Source organism: Vigna umbellata, chromosome 4 (genome assembly GCF_029865625.1).
Source record: "Vigna umbellata cultivar VRB3 chromosome 4, Vumbellata_1.0, whole genome shotgun sequence".
In the NCBI taxonomy this organism is placed as follows: domain Eukaryota; kingdom Viridiplantae; phylum Streptophyta; class Magnoliopsida; order Fabales; family Fabaceae; genus Vigna; species Vigna umbellata.
In genome coordinates this window covers 43,183,864-43,201,820 of record NC_142168.1, presented here as the reverse complement: position 1 = coordinate 43,201,820, position 17,957 = coordinate 43,183,864, and the positions used below count along the sequence as shown (strand labels likewise).

Genomic DNA, 17,957 nt, shown 5'->3' with positions numbered 1-17,957 from the left:
TCCAGCTTCCAAGAACTGAAACAGAAGTTGACGAGCGCTCTAGTCTTGGTTATTCCTGACACGTCCAAACCCTTTGAGGTATTCTGCGATGCTTCTCACCAAGGGTTGGGCTGCGTTCTTATGCAAGAGAAGAGAGTTGTCGCGTACGCTTCTCGTCAGCTGAAGATTCATGAGAAGAACTATCTGACACACGACCTGGAGTTGGCAGCGGTCGTTTTTGCTCTGAAGATTTGGAGGCACCATCTGTATGGATCCACCTTCCAGGTCTTCAGCGATCACAAGAGTCTCAAGTACCTCTTTGATCAAAAAGAGTTGAACATGAGGCAGAGGAGGTGGCTTGAGTTCTTAAAGGATTATGATTTCGAGCTGCTCTACCATCCAGGAAAAGCGAACGTGGTAGCGGACGCTTTGAGCAGAAAAGTGGTACATATGTCCTCCATGATGGTTAAGGAGTTAAGTTTGGTGGAGAGTTTCAGAGACCTAAGGTTGCAATTCAAGTTGGAACCGAACGGCATCAAATACTGTAACCTTAGGATAGCAAGTAGTGTATTCGACCAGATCAGAATAAAGCAACGGGAGGACGAAGAACTGGTAAAGATTCTGAACGCGCTCGGTACAGATCAAGCCAAGGAGTTCAATGCTGGAACGGACGGCCTATTACGCTATATGGGTAGGACGTGCGTTCCTAACGACGGTGAGCTGAAGAGAATTATTCTTGAGGAAGGTCATCACAGCCGTCTTAGCATGCACCCTGGCATGACTAAGAAGTATCAAGACCTCAGGAAAACATTTTGGTGGCCTGGAATGAAGAGCGATGTCGCACGCTTTGTGGCGTCTTGTTTAACTTGCCAGCGTGCAAAAGCTGAGCACCAAAGACCGGGTGGGCTACTGCAACCTCTGGAGATTCCCGAATGGAAGTGGGACAACATTTCTATGGACTTCGTGACACACCTACCCCGCACAGTAAAGAATCACGATTCCATCTAGGTCATAGTGGATCGCTTGACGAAGAGTGCTCATTTCTTAGCGGTCAACTTGAAGATGTCTATGACTAACTTGGCCAAGCTCTACATCAAGGAGATCGTTCGTCTGCATGGAGTACCCTCAAGTATCATATCAGACCGAGACACAAGGTTCACTTCACGGTTTTGGCAGTCACTTCAAAGCGAGCTCGGTAGTAAATTGCAGATGAGTTCAGCGTATCACCCTCAGACAGACGGTCAATCTGAGAGGACCATCCAGACGCTCGAGGACTTATTGAGGACGTGCGTACTAGATCACATGGGCGTTTGGGATGAAGTATTGTCGTTAGTGAAGTTCACCTACAACAACAACTTCTAGTCCATCATTGGGATGGCTCCCTTCGAAGCTCTTTACGGACGAAAATGCCGCACGCCACTTTGCTGGTTTCAAGAAGGAGAGAACATATTGACTGGACCTGAACTCATTCAACAAACGACTGAAAAGGTGAAGTTAATCCAAGAGAGGTTGAAGACGTCCAGGAGCAGACAGAAGTCTTATGCTGACAAGAGAAGAAGACCGTTAGAGTTCCAAGCTTGCGATCACGTATTCCTTAGACTGAATCCAACCACGGGAGTCGGCAGAGCTATGCGACCAAAGAAGTTATCTCCGAAGTTCGTCGGACCCTATCAAATACTAAGGAAGATTGGCCCAGTAGCGTACGAGCTAGCCTTGCCTCCTCAACTGTCCAACCTGCATCCGGTGTTTCATGTTTCCTAACTCTGGAAGTATCTAGCCGATCCATCCCACATACTGGAGTTGGAAGACGTTCGTCTTCGCCAAGACCGAACGCTGGAGATGCAGCCGGTACGCATTGAAGATAGTGACACCAAGTACTACAAAAGGAAAGCTGTCCGAATGGTGAAGGTGGTTTGGGACGAGAAGACGGGCGACTCTACCTGAGAAGTAGAGGATGCCATGAAGGACTTGTACCCTCACCTATTTTCGGGTAAGTCTTAATTTTCGAGGACGAAAATTTTTGTAGTTAGGGGGATTGTCAGGTCTCATTTAAATACACTGCTTAGTCACCTGTTAGCTTCCATAAATGCACTGCGCCACTTGCTCAGAAGCATTAAAAATGCACTAAAACTCTGATTGCATGCGCTGCCAAGTGTCAAATGGAACATTCTGATGTCAGTAAGTGGAGTGCAGGTGTCAGCAGAAGGGCGCACGTCCGTTTTTGGGGCGTGGGCAACACAGAGAAATCATTTCTAAAAAACTCTGCTCATTATTCTGCACGCTTCTTCTTCTTCCTAACTTCAGACCTCTATTTTTCTCCACCCTCTCTCTAGAAACCTCTACCTTCTCTCTGCTGAAACTTCTCTTTTCTCTTCTTCGTTCACGTTTCAGAAACCATAGAAGTACTCCCGACGCCGTAAGCTTCATTTTGGACCAAACAGATCCAGACCCTGAAACTGGTAAGTTCTCGCTTCTGGTCGTTCGTTCCTGGGTATCATGCAAAACCAAATTCTGGTTTCATGCGTAGGTTATAAGTCTAACTTGTTTCTGATTTTTATATGTTTAGACTAAGTTGGAAGAGTGGGAGTGATCTTGAGGATAAAAGTTGTAGTTGGGTGAATCCAGAATCCACGTTAGGACGTTCGTTCACGAATCCTTGTAAGGGAAGCTTATTAAATTTAATTCCTATGTTTGCACTGAACTGTATGTACGTTCTATGTGTTGTATAAAGTATGAATTTGGAATATTTGACTTTTGGTATATGATTATGATCATGAGTTGATGTATGAAAATGATGAAATAGACTACGGTATGAGTAAACTGAAATATGAAATGTATGATGAGATGAATATATGAAAGTATATGCTGAGAAATTTGTTTACTGTAAATGAAACTTTAAATATGAATTTTCATATGATATTGAACGTTCGTCATCGAACGGTCTTTGACCGTTCGGTGTTATTACCAAATTTCATTGGGATTGAATTCTTTCATTCGGAAAGAATTCCCGTCGAGGACGAACGCCCTCTTTTTAGAGCTACGTTTGAGCAATCGGTCGAACGTATATATCTTGAGTATTTTGTGAGAAGTGAAAAGTTTATAAATATACCTTGGACTCTTAGTCATTTCGAAATCTAATTTCACTATCGTATAGTACCCTTACTACCTTTCTCTATTATGAACCCAAATCAGTGAAGGATCTCGTCCCAAAAGCATACGTCCTAAGTGGCGTTCGGTCTTATACCGAACGCTCGTTCCAAAGCGTATGTCTTAAGTAGCGCTCGGTCTTATACCGAACGCTCGTTTTTTTCCTTAATTACCAAACGAGTAGAAATAGCGTTCGTCCAAAAGTTTCAGTAACGTTCGTCCAAAACTTAAATAAATATCCATTACCGCGTTCGGTCATTGACGGGCGGTTAGTCTCTATGATTAAATCGTACTTTGTATAAGTATCTAAATACCTTGTGGGGTCTCTATGCATTTGGATTCGATCTATATTTATTGTACTTAAATTATTCTAAGTATCATTTGAATTGTTATAGAATCAGTTCATTTAACTGATTCAAGTGGTCACAACGTCTGTCATTGGAAAGGTGTTTGTTTCTTCTTGTTCAGAAACGAGGGTTATCCTGTATCGTGTTAACGTTCGTTCCCATTTTGAAGTGAGCTGAACGTTCGTCATTTTGTGAAAGTGGAATGAAAGATGGAAACATTACTAAAGTGGAAAATTATAAAGAATGAATGATAATTGAGATGAATTTATGGTTGTGGAATTTGAACGAGCGTTCCAGGGAAGAACGACTCTAGAATGAAAGTTGTGATTAATAATGTATGAATGTGGACAAAGCTTAGCCGACGTTTCATCCTGATGTTCCGTGAGTACTCGTCCTCACGTAGAGGGGGTACATCATGTGTGGGAACGGCAGGAGGTCCTAGTCCTTAGGAGTACTTTGGACGGAACGGACTAACCTCGGGTGGCAGCTGATGAGATTTTCAGTTACTACATCACCCGGGTGCACGAACGTAGTAGTTACACAAGATTCATACAGTCCGGACGGTCAGTCTAGTATCATGAATTGATTTAGTTAAAGGATTGATTTAATTATATGTTGTGGAATATTTGATATGTCTGATGTGTTATGAAATGCATGATTTTACTTGAATTAAATTCAATAAGCTTACCCTGTATATCTTTCTTTGCGTTGTCGATCGTCATTGTACGTCCGTCCTGTCTATGCAATGATCATCCGTGTGGATGTGAGCAGATGGAGAGGCGTTGCTTGAGGAAACACTAGAAGAAGAAAATTTGGAGGAAGCAAACTTCATAGACGTTGAAGTGAAGGCCGAACAGTAGACGTTCGGTTAGATGTTTAGATTAGATATTTTATTGTGCTGATTTTAGAGCGACCCCTTTTTATTAATTGACCGTTCGGTATTTCTGTTTTGTAAACCGTTCGGTCAGGTATGCTTGGGTCGAGCGCTGTTTTGTAATTAACTTCTTGTAAGGCCGTTCGGTTGGAACCTTTGCTTTCGTTAATTAAGACTGATTTGGTTTATCATTAATCGTAATTAATTCTATTATATGGTGTTTACTGTATTTTTGGGATGTTACAGTAAGTAGGCAGGTTAATAATATGTTGCATTGACTCTAGTAAATGTATTGATAGTTCTGACTTGAGAAATATTATATAGTATCAATATAATAGTCTATTCTTGAGTATGTTCGAGATGCATGTATTGGATTGATTGCCACACTGGTGATATTAGTAAGATTGTGGATAATGTATATTTCTTGATTTGGTTAGCTCACCCTACTGTTTGTGTTTGTGTATGTGTATGTGAATGCAATGATCGTATAATGTGTGGTATTATACGGGAGCAGAAACTATTTCAGATGAATTAGCAGATGGTTCTGGACTTGCTTAAAAGATGAGAGATCTGTGGGAAAAAAGAGACATGGGGAATTTCTAAAATAAATCTATGTTTGAATTTCCGAACTGTGTGAAATTTTAAATTTCAGAAGTTTATGAAGTGTGTGGAATTTTATTTTCAGAAGACTTGTGTTGTAATAAAGAACGTAATATTTTGTAGGTGTTGAAAAAAAAATTATATATATATTTTATGGAACATAAATTGTAACACCTAATTCGGGGTGTTACACGGTAGAAATTCACCATTTTTTATATTTATTTGATTATTTTTTATTTTTTGAAAAATATAAAAAGTATTTTTTTATATATGTGAAATGTAAATGTTTTCACCTTATTTTTATCCTTATTTTTAAGATGTAAAATGGAAGAGTTGAGGAAGAAGTAGAAGAAGGAAGAATAATGGGAGATGAATACCAACTTCCACAAAGAACCCTATGGAGCAACGCAGAGAGAAGATGCTTAAACCTTCTCCACAATGACGTCTAAATTATGTAACTCAGAGTGACTTCTAAATTTACATAAGAAGATATTCTTAGAATTATATAATTCAAAAAAATTAATAATATTTTTTAATTATGAAAATTAGAAGCATCCTTTTAATCAAAATATAACTTTTAGATGGTTTAATTCGAACTTCAAACGTATCTTCTAAATTACACAATTTACAAAAAAAAATTATGAAAAAAAATATTTTTTCATAGAAGATGAATATAAGTCATTTTTAAGTTTCGACTTATACAATGAAAAAAGTTTCCAAATTAAAAAAGTAAATAAGAGATCTTCATGCGAAAAAAAAGTATGATGCACAAAAAGAAATTATGAATCCGTGAATACTATATAAGTCCAACAACTCCAACAACTGGTTGTAAGTTAGAAGACGCCACCTAAATGAAAAAAATACTATAAATAATGCAACATATTCATAAAATACTATAAATAATCCCATAAATAAAAATAATTATTATTTTTACATGTTAAATTATTTTATTATAATTAGTAATTAGAACTAAATTATTATATACATTAAGTTTTAATATTATTATATATTTTTATGTTTTAAATAATATAATACACAGAAACTAACGTTTTAAATTATTATCTTTGTAAACGTTATTAAAAAAATGGGGTTCATAGACTGTATGAGAGTCCAGACTCGTTTTTCACCCCTAATTTTGTTAAAGTTAATGGAAATGTCATTGCACGGCCACGAAGACCTCGACGAAGCCGCGACAGACGGCAAGACGTTGGATGACCTCGGCCTGGCGGAGTGGGTCGTTAGTACGTGCCGGGAGCTCGGAATGCGGATGCCATGACACGTGCAGCAGCGTTGCATACCGCCTGTGCTGGAGGGCCGGCACGTGCTTGGCATCGACGAGACTGGGAGCGGAAAAACGGCTGCCTTCGCTCTTCCGATCCTGCATCTTCTCGCTGAGCACCCCTTCGGCGTTTTTGCACTCGTAGTGACGCCCACGCGCGAACTGGCGTTCCAGCTGGCGGAGCAGTTCCGCGTTCTGGGCTCTGCCGTGTACCTCCGCATCACGGTTGTGGTAGGCGGCATGGATATGCTCGAGCAGGCGAAGGATTTGATTGCGAGGCCGCACCTCGTCATTGCCACACTTGGGAGAATCCACGTCTTGCTCCGTGATAACACTGATATTTCTCCTGTTTTCTCCAGAACCAAGGTAGTGAGCTTGTAATTCGATTTACAGCTGCGTTTGTATAAGCAGTTCGGTGTTGGTATAGTTTTCTAGATCCAAAATTTTAAAACCAAAACTTCAAACAAAATTAATCTCGTTTAGGGTTGCACATTGTTCAAATATATGAACCCTGGGAACTCATTAAATGGATTTAGGTTCATAAACCCTAATTATTCCTCCCGTTTTATGAATGACCTGATTTAAAGCAGATTTAGATAAGCATTTTAATTATACTCTTTTACCTATGGTATTATTCATAATTATATGAATTAATATTTGACTTATGTCGCTGCAGTTTGTTGTCTTGGATGAAGCAGATCGAATTCTGGATGCTTGTTTTCAGGAGGAATTGAAATTTATCTTTCAATGCTTACCTGAAAATCGACAAAATCTGTTCTTTTCTGCGACAACTACAAGTAATCTGCAAAAGTTACAAGAACGTTACCAAGATAAGATGTATGTTTATGAGGCATATAGTTGAATCACTTAAGCAACAGGTGATATTCATTCCTAAAAAGGTGAAGGATGTATATTTGATGCATATCTTGTCAAAAATGGAGGATATGGGAATTCGGTCTGCCATCGGGTTTATCTCAACATGCAGGTATATTTCTACATTGTATGTTTATATTCTTTGTTACCAATTTTGTTTTCTATATTATGGTTTGTTATTCATTTTTATGATACGTCCATATCTATATATTTTTGTGGTGCTATAGGAAAATGTGGCCTCTTTCAGCTTCTATTATATCAAACAATCACACCTGATTTATTTGTTTGATGCTTTTGTTTTCGTTAGTTGGTTCCTGACTTGACTATTAATATCTAAATATCCAATATCAGAATTTTATGCTTTTCTTCAATAAATTATTAGGCTGTTATTTTTTGTTTAGCTTCCCTGTCCCAACCTGCAATGAAGTAAAAAGGGTAAACATTCTCATTCCAATATTATTATGATGAAATTTGACTGTCTGTTATTGCATTTCTTTTTCTTTTGTCGACTGTTTATGATGGACTCAATTGAAGCTTATTGTTGTGGACCGTTGTCTAATTGAATCTGTTTGTGGTCTGGTGATATAGTTTCGTGTAATGGTATGACATTCAGTAAATAATTAAAATTTGTGATGTTACAAGAAAAAAAAGTTGTTGTTGTTTGACAATGAAAATTTGGAACTATATACTTTTATTTGGCAAACTGGTTGGACTTGAAATTGGTTTTGGTGTCTCTACTTAGAAAATAGATATTGGACAAACGCAGGATGTTACGTACCTGAGTACGTAAACTAATCAAATACAACCTTTCACTCTCTCTCACACGGAATAGAACAATAAACGAATAATATTGGATGAATGAATCTCTTTTATTGATGGTAATATCTGAATAAACAAGGATAAACAATAATTGGGAGCATAACCTCCTTCAATTACTTTGAGAGCATAACCTCCCTCACAAGACAATAATGTCTGTCACAAAACTCAATAATCAAAAGCCTGTCTTTAACCCTGGACTCTAACCTTATTTATATTAATTATTTCCCGCCCATCTCTTATTAAATATTCCTCTAGAATATATCTGCATTTGATATAAATATCCCTATATTTAATATTCAATAATTTATATAAATATCTCTATATTTAATATAAATATCTCTATATTTAATATAAATATCTCTATATTTAATATAAATATCTCTATATTTAATATAAATATCTCTCCGTATATTATCTTACCACATATCCTTAATTATAAATATCTTATATTGAATATTTCCCTAAATATATATTTATTTACTCTAATTAACTTATATTATATTTATTTACTCTAATTAACTTATACTAAATATTCTCTCTGCTCATATACTTTCTAACCCTTATTATTACCCCTACCTTAGGTCGTAACATTACACCCCGCTGCAAAACAACCTTGTCCTCAAGGTTGGAAACAGGGAGCTGGACCTCATGGCTCCTCATCAATTCATGTCTGGAGGTTCGGGTGGTGGTAAAACCTTCTCTAATGTCTTCCATTCTTCATCCAGCATTCTGGTTACCACTTCTCCTAAATCATAAGCCCTGAGGGAATGGTTTTCAATGTCTTTCAGTACTTCACGTCGCGCTCTTCCTTCTGCCAGTGTACCAAACACTGCAAGCCCCCTGTTCTTTTTGTCAGCCCATCTCTTCACAGACTCCATTGTTCTCTCCAGGGTATTGATTCTTCCATTTGCCCTTCCTTCCAAAGCCTTCATCCTTCCTTCCAATACTAGACCGTTTGGTTCAGGTAGTTTTCTCACGCTCGGTTCTGGCCGTCTCCTCCCGTTCGGCTCGGTAAGTCCTCTCTCTATAGGTTCCGTCCGTTCTTTCACGTTCGGATCCAGCAGTCTGCTATCGTTCGGTTCTGGCCGTTTGCTCACGTTCGGATCCGTTAGTCCACTATCGTTTGGTTCCAGCAGTCCCTTCCCATTTGGAGCTTGGACTTCATGGCGTATTCCACTCAACTCTGCCTTCAACCTCCTTAGGGAGAACTCCATGTTCTTTATTCTCTGCTCCATGCTCTCCAGTTTCCCTTCAACTGCATTTATTCTTCCCTCCATGATGTCTTTCACTCGTCTCTATTAGGATCCGGCAGTTTCCTCCCTTGACGATCCGGCAGTTTCCTCCCTTGACGATCCGGCAGTTTCCTCCCTTGACGATCCGACAGTTTCCTCCCTTGACGATCCGGCAGTTTCCTCCCTTGACGATCCGGCAGTTTCCTCCCTTGACGATCCGGCAGGTCGGACCAATTGTTACGTACCTGAGTACGTAAACTAACCAAATACAACCTTTCACTCTCTCTCACACGGAATAGAACAATAAACGAATAATATTGGATGAATGAATCTCTTTTATTGATGGTAATATCTGAATAAACAAGGATAAACAATAATTGGGAGCATAACCTCCTTCAATTACTTTGAGAGCATAACCTCCCTCACAAGACAATAATGTCTGTCACAAAACTCAATAATCAAAAGCCTGTCTTTAACCCTGGACTCTAACCTTATTTATATTAATTATTTCCCGCCCATCTCTTATTAAATATTCCTCTAGAATATATCTGCATTTGATATAAATATCCCTATATTTAATATTCAATAATTTATATAAATATCTCTATATTTAATATAAATATCTCTATATTTAATATAAATATCTCTATATTTAATATAAATATCTCTATATTTAATATAAATATCTCTCCGTATATTATCTTAGCACATATCCTTAATTATAAATATCTTATATTGAATATTTCCCTAAATATATATTTATTTACTCTAATTAACTTATACTATATTTATTTACTCTAATTAACTTATATTATATTTATTTACTCTAATTAACTTATACTAAATATTCTCTCTGCTCATATACTTTCTAACCCTTATTATTACCCCTACCTTAGGTCGTAACACAGGATTTCTACTTTCTCTGGTATGCATTCCATGCAGCTGAGAATGGAGGCAATTATTTTAACGTTATGAATTTTTCAATATAGGTTTCTTAGTTGATGGGTGAACCAGAGTTTTATTGAATGCATATCTTTGAGGTTTTCGTACTTACTCGGTTTCTTCTATAAAGTGAAAACCAATGATAGTGAAAAAAATGGGTAGAATTAGTATTTGGTTCTATTTTTATGTGTTGATATGTTGTTTATCTCTTTTGTAATTTATTATATATTGTTAAAATAATTTCATCTATGTATCACCATTAAGCCTAAGTAGGGTGTGGCGTGTTAGACAATCTATTAGGTGTACCTATAGCCGCACCTAGTTTTGTACCTAGTTCTGTACCTAGTTCTGTACCTAGTTCTGTACCTAAGTGTCTAGTGTAGTCTCTTAATCTTTCATGTACTCTTGAATCAGTTTTTTCATTATAAATAAAAGATTATGAGAGGGGTCTCTTAAGCCCTTAGGCTGTGTTCGCATGAACAAAATTTACTTTTCATGCGAATTACAGAGCGAGCAAATGTAGCTGCGTCGTGTTCGTTTGAGGGAGAGAGCGAGGAAAAGCGAAGACTGATTTGCGGGATTCATCCATTTTTTGTCACCTGCGAATGTGAGAAGATTTGCGCTGATTTGGGATGAAATGTCGTGTGTGCCCTTAAGCTTTTTACTAAATTCCATTCAAGTGAATCCTATTCAGAATTAAATCGATTCCATAGCACAGTGCACCAGAGATACCAAGTAACATACCAAAACTCGGGTATCCAAGCACATATTGTTGGTTTTGATTTGCAGGATTGTACAGGATTGTGCGTGTTGATGGAATGCAGCAGCTGGTGGTTGAAGATGAAGAAACTGGATCCGCGTGTTTGAGAAGATGATGAACAGTGCCAGTCTCAACCGTAACCGGTTACAGCCTTTGGTTTATCGGTTACAGTGGTGTGAAGGAATGTGAGCATTTCTGTAATCGGTTACGTCTACGTGGTAACCGATTACAGAACTTCGTTGTTTTGGTTACTTGGAGGGGTATTATGTTGAAACTGGAAGCTTGTTTCGACGACGCGTTTTCCCCATTTTCAACCACAAGATACCAAGTACGCAAGGGAGCAGCATCGCCGGCGGACGCGATTCCGGCGCGGCAGTCCTCCGGTTCCCTATCACCGGAGACGATCTTCACCGGAGCGAGCACGATCTGTTACAGGTTCCGCTGTCGGATTCGTCGTCTTCGTCGGAGGCGGATGAATTGGAGGGAGTCCCGGCAGCTACTTACTGCATGTGGATGCCGAATTCGCCGAGAAAATGCAAGAAGAGCAATTCGACAGGGTTGTCGTCAAAGAAGTGGAAGCTTTTTGATTTGCTTCGCCGGAGCAATAGCGAGGGGAAGGAGTCATATCTGTTCCTGACGGCGGAGAAGAAAAGGATGAACGAGCGGTGGAGCATAGAGATCGCTGAAAGACCGAAAGGCAATGGTTTCGCTGAGAAGAAAAAAGCGGCGGTGACAGCGCACGAGGCTTTATATGTTAAGAACAGAGAATTGAGAATGATTAATAAGAAGAAGTCCTTTTTTCCGTATAAGCCTAACTCGGTTGGGTTCTGCACAAGACGTTTTGGCAAAACATTCCCTTCATTCTGAAGACTATGTTCGATGAATATCTATTTTCAATTTTTCTTTCCAGTAAGGAAAAAAAGGATTGGAGAAGTTAGATTAGATTAAGTTTGGTCTTTCTTTTTGGCATTTTTATTTTACTAATCATGATTCATGTAAAAAAGGGTGAAATGAATCAAATGAATGATTAATGTTTAAGTTTTGATTAATGGTAATCATTCTCACTTCAATGACTTATAAATTCACATCACTTCATACTAAATTATATTACAATTTAAATTTACATTTTAAAATACATTCATTTTACTACATTATAACTTTTATAATTTTTAAACATTAATTTTAACAATTATTTGTAATTTTATCCTATTCATAACCATTTTTACAATTAAATATAACATTACAAAATTACATTTTATAATACTTTTATAACTAGGGGCAATTTGTCATCTTCATTTTCTACCAATTAAACTAATTTTTAAAATCTATCACATCAATCAAATCCTACACTAATTCTTATAAACTTTACTTCCAAATCCACTCTCAATTACCCACAAATCCACTCAAGAAAACAACTACAAAATTACCTTCAAATCTACTCAAATCCATTCAAATCATCTTCCACAAATCACCCCAAAAGAACACACCCTTAAAAATGTATTCCTTTTTTTAATCTTAAGTTTACATCAGAACGGGTTGATCTTGCTTTGTTTGTCTCTATCATCTTTGGCATAGTTTTTGCCGCCATTCACTGTCTGCTGTTGCTGTGTGCCACTGGCCACCATTGTCGGCCGTTACAGTTTTCGTCAGCAACCACTAAATTTGGAGTTCCTCTTTGACCAACAGCCAACCATGCAGTTGTGGAACCTAATTCTTGCTGTCTCTGTTTTGGCCTTCAAAGCTTTGTTCCATCACGGTTCGAAGTCATCCTAAGGCTTTAGTTTTTCCTTATTGTTTTTGTCTTCTTGGTCAACAATGACCAATGGAAATGCTATTTCATTCTCTGAAAGCCCCTGCATTACTTCCTTGAAGCTAAAATTATCTATCATGGGCTGCATTGTGGTTCTTTGGCCAAAGACATCATGACCACCTTGAGCAAGATGGAGGAAGCCATGTACCAGCTGGAAAAGCTAAACAATGAAAACAAGCGGATTTCCAGATGTATGCCTTATTGTAGCATTATGTGGAACCAAGACTTTTGATGTCTCTTAGAGCTTTCAAAACATGCCACTCCTTTTAGAAGAAAGCTCAAAACATTTATGCCAATGATACCCAACGTTTCTATGATTTTGCAAACAAGCTTGCATCTCTCAAAATGATTCACCATGATATGGTATCCTTCATGACTGAAGTCCAATCAGCTTTGGAAGAACTCAAAATGTTCTTGGAAGTCTAATCTTTGGAGGAAATCAAAGATGTATGTATGTATGTGCTGTGTCTGTATCCTATAATTTTTTAATTTAGCCGTATCTCTGCGTCTGTCATATCCGTGTCTGGGCTTCATAGCATGGATGGCCTCAATCATATACCCAGCTCTAGTTGTGCCTCATCATGTTGTGGTTGCTTCATTTTTTTTTTCAAGTTTTGTTTGATAGTGATGTGCTTAATTTCTGATTAAGAAAGCTCTAAAACTCTGCCACAAATGACAGCCACAATTCTCTGGTTTACTGCTCTGAATACCATTTGATAAGTTCTCAAGCACTGGAGGAACCCACCCACCCTTAAAGGCTTGCTTTTAGGCACTATAGAACCAAGCACATATGTACTCCATTTGAACATCCCATAGTACTTGATGTGAGACTTAGATATCCCATAATGCTCAAGTTACTAATACTGCATGGAGGTCAAGGATGGAAATTGATGTTGGAAGAAATTTTTGTTTGGCTAATGAAACCTGAGAGCTGTCATGTTATAACTGGTATTCATACAAGGAATGAAAAATGGCCCCTATAATTTGTATATATAAATAATTGCTTGCTTTGCTTTCACTTTTGGTGTGTAACTCCCCACACCAACCGATGTTTAGCATGGCTTTGTTGACAATCCAAGCTGTTTTTGTTCTACTAAGCTAAATTTAGGCCTTTATGTGTGCAAAATATAATTTGATTGTTATTAAATTTTGAAAGCGGTTATTATTTCAACTAGGTAAATAATTATTAGGCATTTGTTGCCATCCTCTTTTTCCTCCAACAATAGCTTATATAGACATCTTTAGTTGAATAATGAGGCATACCTGATTCACATGCATTTCATTATTTCATTTATTTGGAACTGTTTAACTGTGACCAAATCTTAGTGCTCAGGTGTTTGCAATGTAAATGAACAATGTTCTGCTATCATGAATTTGACAGGACTCTGAAAATGAGGTCATTGACTCTGTTGGCTATTTTTGTTTTCTTTATAGAAAGGCTATTTTGTTTCTAAATTCGTATTCAGATATCCCATGTTAAAAAATGGCAGCAGTTACGTTCATCTTTTATTCCTGTTGAAATATGATATTAGATAATGAAGGAGGTAAATAGGTTCTTGAATTTATATAGTGTATCCTGATGTGATGTCATAAAACAATGCTCACGCACTTATGCCTTTTATACTTCAAGTTAGATTGCATACTGAAATGCTAACCCTAATCAAAGGGTCAATTAACTTGCTGTAATTGGCTAAAGAAAATCCCTTTAAATAAGGATCCTAAATGATAGAATTTCTGAAAGTTAGGTAGCACAATGATATGTAAAATAATAAAAGTGATCCTACCCTACTATTGTCATTCTCTTGTAAATAGTTTTTAGATGTTCCTAAATGTTTCCAAATTTCAGAGATTGTCATCGTTTAAGTTTAATGCTAGAAGTTCTTGATCAAGAAGCAGCAGCTCTTTATTCATTCAAATCACAAACTCAGAGGCTTGAAGCTCTTCATCAATTTAAATCAGGAAAGGTTTCTGTACTGCTAGCAACTGATGTTGCCAGTCGTGGATTGGATATTCCTACAGTTGACCTTGTTATCAACTATGATGTTCCAAGGTTACCTTTTCTTGTGCCAATTTCTTTACCTTCTTAATAGACATTTGAAGCATTTCAATTAGCATATTGCACCTATTCATCTCCAGGTTTCCACGGGATTATATTCATCGAGTTGGTCGAACGGCAAGAGCGGGTAGAGGTGGACTGGCTTTGAGCCTTATCACCCAGGTTAGCACATGTTATATTTAATATTAAAGCTTGTATATTTGTTTGTTATTTGAATTGAAGTTTGCAAGTATTGAATTTGTACCTAATACCTAAGAATTTTTGTTTGAAATAAATTGTTAAATTTGAGAGGCCTGTTGCTTATGCAACATCACACTTGAGTGTTGATGTGGCGACTAAACTCATTTAATACTATAGTCGAGAGATACAACTTGTTATTCTGGGTAAAACCTAGGATTAGCACGTCATTCATTTTGAGTGAGCCATGGAAATGGGCATGACAACCCTCCTCATTTGCCCAAGCTTGAAATCAACAATGTTACCATAGACAGTTATATAATTCAACAATTAAATTGATAAACTTTTGCATCTCTGAAAGTTATTAAAGGTGTCATTTCACTAATTTGACACTTAATGACTATTACCATCTAAATTTAGCTTAAAGGGATATTATGAATCTAACCAACTAAACTATAATACCTGCTATGGTTGACGTGAATTGGTTTCTGAGATTTATAGGGGGACCATAGGTACTTTTAAACTGCATGGATCCTAGGGTAATGCCCTAGGTTCTTCCTTTTTGAATTATGTTAGTATCTAAATCGGTACAATCTGTATCCCAGACATACCGATGTAAGTCTGTACTTTTAAACTTGATTGTGGGTGTTGTGCAAACCTTAGAAAAATGAGTTCATACTCTAGATAATTGCCTGCTTGTCTTGTGGATGACAGTGTCTAGGATATCTTGATGTATAACCATTTTTAAGTGTGATGACATAGGTTGTGTGGCCTCTGAATATTCATACTCTAGATAATTGCCTGCTTGTCTTGGGGACGGCAGTGTCTACGATATCTTGATGTATAACCATTTTTAAGTGTGATGACATAGGTTGTGTGGCCTCTGAATATAAATAATTCCATTCTATTGGGAGGAGTTATTACTCAAACATATTAAGAAAATATTTGTTGATCTGTGGTTTTGCTGTGTTTTTTCGGAGGAAGTGTCTTAGTTTTTTCAATTGTTACTCATGTTCGTATAAATGAAATCATTTTAGGATTCTGATATTTTTATTTTTATTGCAAAGGTTTCCTTATTTGTTTGACATTTTCAGAATGATGTTGAACTTATTCATGAAATAGAAGCACTTATTGAGAAACAACTTGAAATGATTGAATACAAAGAAAGTGAGGCGCTTTCTCTCATGAAGAAGGTATGTTTTTGCTAGGCGATTTTTTGTTCTAACTATTGAATTATATATTTAATTTGTTTCCTTTTCTGTGTCTAAATAATTTTTGCATTTTCAATTATGAGCTATGTAAAGGTTTGGTTTTTTTGTTCTAAATTTCTATTTGACTTCTTAATTCTGTGATGTATTGTAGGTTTTCAGTGCTAAGAATGTAGCAGAAATGAGAATGATAGATGATGGCTTTGAGGAGAAAACTAAAGAGCGGAAAAAACAGAAACTGAAAATGCTTGCAGAGAAAGGACTGTTGAAGAAAAATAAAAGGAGAAAAAAAAATAAAGAATTCTCAGAGCAAGGGAAAGAGGTATAAAACACCGAATATCTTCTTTCTCTTCCCGTTATTGACTTGCATAATTGGCCATTTTCCAATCGACTTGTTCACTTTGATGTATTGTGTAGGTTTTCGGTGCGAAGAATGTCGAGGAAATGAAGATGGATAGCATTGAGAGGGAAACAAAAACTAGTGCTAAAAGAAAAATGTTTGTTAATGAAAAAAAGTTAAATCAAAGAAGTAAAGAATTTGCACAGGGGAAGGAAAAAAACAGAAAAAAAGAGAATAGAGGGATCAGCTGATATAGCAAACTCCAAAGAAAAGGGGTAAGAAGTACATTAGTATATTTAAGTAAACGATGATTTCTAATTATGGAAAGAAAAGAGCTTAAAATCAAAAGCCGAAAGAAAAGAGAGGTATCCCGGTGGACGTAGAGAAGCTAAAGGTATTTTGGTAAATGGTTTGTTATTGTATTTGTGTCTTCCTGACTGTTTGTAGAGGTGAGATTAAACACATCTAGGCAATATTCTTCCTTTGATTTTGAGCTCTGATTTTTCCTCTTTATTTGTTTAATTTGAGGTGAAAAAAGGACCAAACAACTGAATTTGAACCTGATGAACATTCCTAGCCGTTGAGAAGCAGGGTGTCATCAATCAATTTTGTAGCCAATTAAATACGTTGCTGATTTAGCTTCTGAAAATTGTACAGGTGGAACATAATTGTCATATTTTGTGAATTCAATTGTTTTATTAATGTGTTGATCCTTTGTATTTGGCTTTTTTAAGCAAGTTCGTAAGTTCAAGTTTGTGAATGGAAAAACGTGAGATGGTGGATATTTTATCAAAGGTTTTTCTCAGCATTATATCATTTATTGCAGATTTTGGGAGGATGAGGTGAAAACAATGAATAGGATGGCTAATAGTAAAAGTGACTAAAATAATCTATCCATTGAAGTGCGGGAGGCCAAGGGAAGAAAGACATTAAATGACTTGTAAAGTGTTTTTATGATAATTAATGTTTTAGAAAAATGGTAAATGATGATTATGTTCCAAGGGAAGTTTTTGTATTTGGAATCAAGAAAAATCGTTTATGAATTAATACAGATTTAGTATTTCGAATTTATAATTCAAAATGTATTATTTATTTTGTAAAAGGAGAATAGAGGGGGAGAAAAAATAAAGAGATTCTGGTGGTGAGCTGAAAGAAGAAGAGGCTTGATAAGGGACACCAAAGGGACACCAGTGGAGGAAAAGGAAAAGAGAGGTGTGCCTATAGAAGAGGAAAACATTGAAAAACAAAAATAGAATATGATTTCAATTTTTATACAAAATTAGAATTGATTTTGTCTCAAGTTTTGATATATATTAATTTAAAATTTAATAAATAAATGAAAATAGTTTTTTTTTTAATTTAATTATATAATTTTTTTTGACATGTTAAATATGTATTATGTTAAATTTAACTTTTAATTTGTTTATGACATTAAATTAAAAAGATTATATTAATTTATTTTTAAAGTTTGGAGAAAATGTATTAAATATTTGAATATGTATAAATTTTAATTT

General features: G+C 36.5%; 1 protein-coding gene and 2 pseudogenes across 2 annotated transcripts; all 3 read left to right on the top strand.

The window, feature by feature from the left end:
- Positions 1 to 6,049: 6,049 nt before the first annotated feature.
- On the top strand, positions 6,050 to 6,607 carry LOC148200280 (DEAD-box ATP-dependent RNA helicase 36 pseudogene; annotated as a pseudogene).
- On the top strand, positions 6,452 to 17,151 carry LOC148200278 (DEAD-box ATP-dependent RNA helicase 36-like). 2 transcript variants are annotated; one of them, XM_088112507.1, is made up of 7 exons: positions 6,452 to 6,592; positions 6,903 to 7,211; positions 14,509 to 14,712; positions 14,799 to 14,880; positions 15,990 to 16,088; positions 16,258 to 16,425; positions 16,521 to 17,151. In XM_088112507.1, the coding sequence occupies exons 2-7, from the start codon at positions 7,066 to 7,068 to the stop codon at positions 16,692 to 16,694; spliced, it is 873 nt and encodes a 290-aa protein (XP_087968633.1). In that variant the 5' UTR covers positions 6,452 to 6,592; positions 6,903 to 7,065; the 3' UTR covers positions 16,695 to 17,151. The 2 variants fall into 2 exon arrangements, with proteins under 2 accessions (XP_087968633.1, XP_087968632.1); XM_088112506.1 differs by lacking the exons at positions 6,452 to 6,592; positions 6,903 to 7,211.
- On the top strand, positions 11,107 to 13,759 carry LOC148200279 (uncharacterized; annotated as a pseudogene).
- Positions 17,152 to 17,957: the final 806 nt, after the last annotated feature.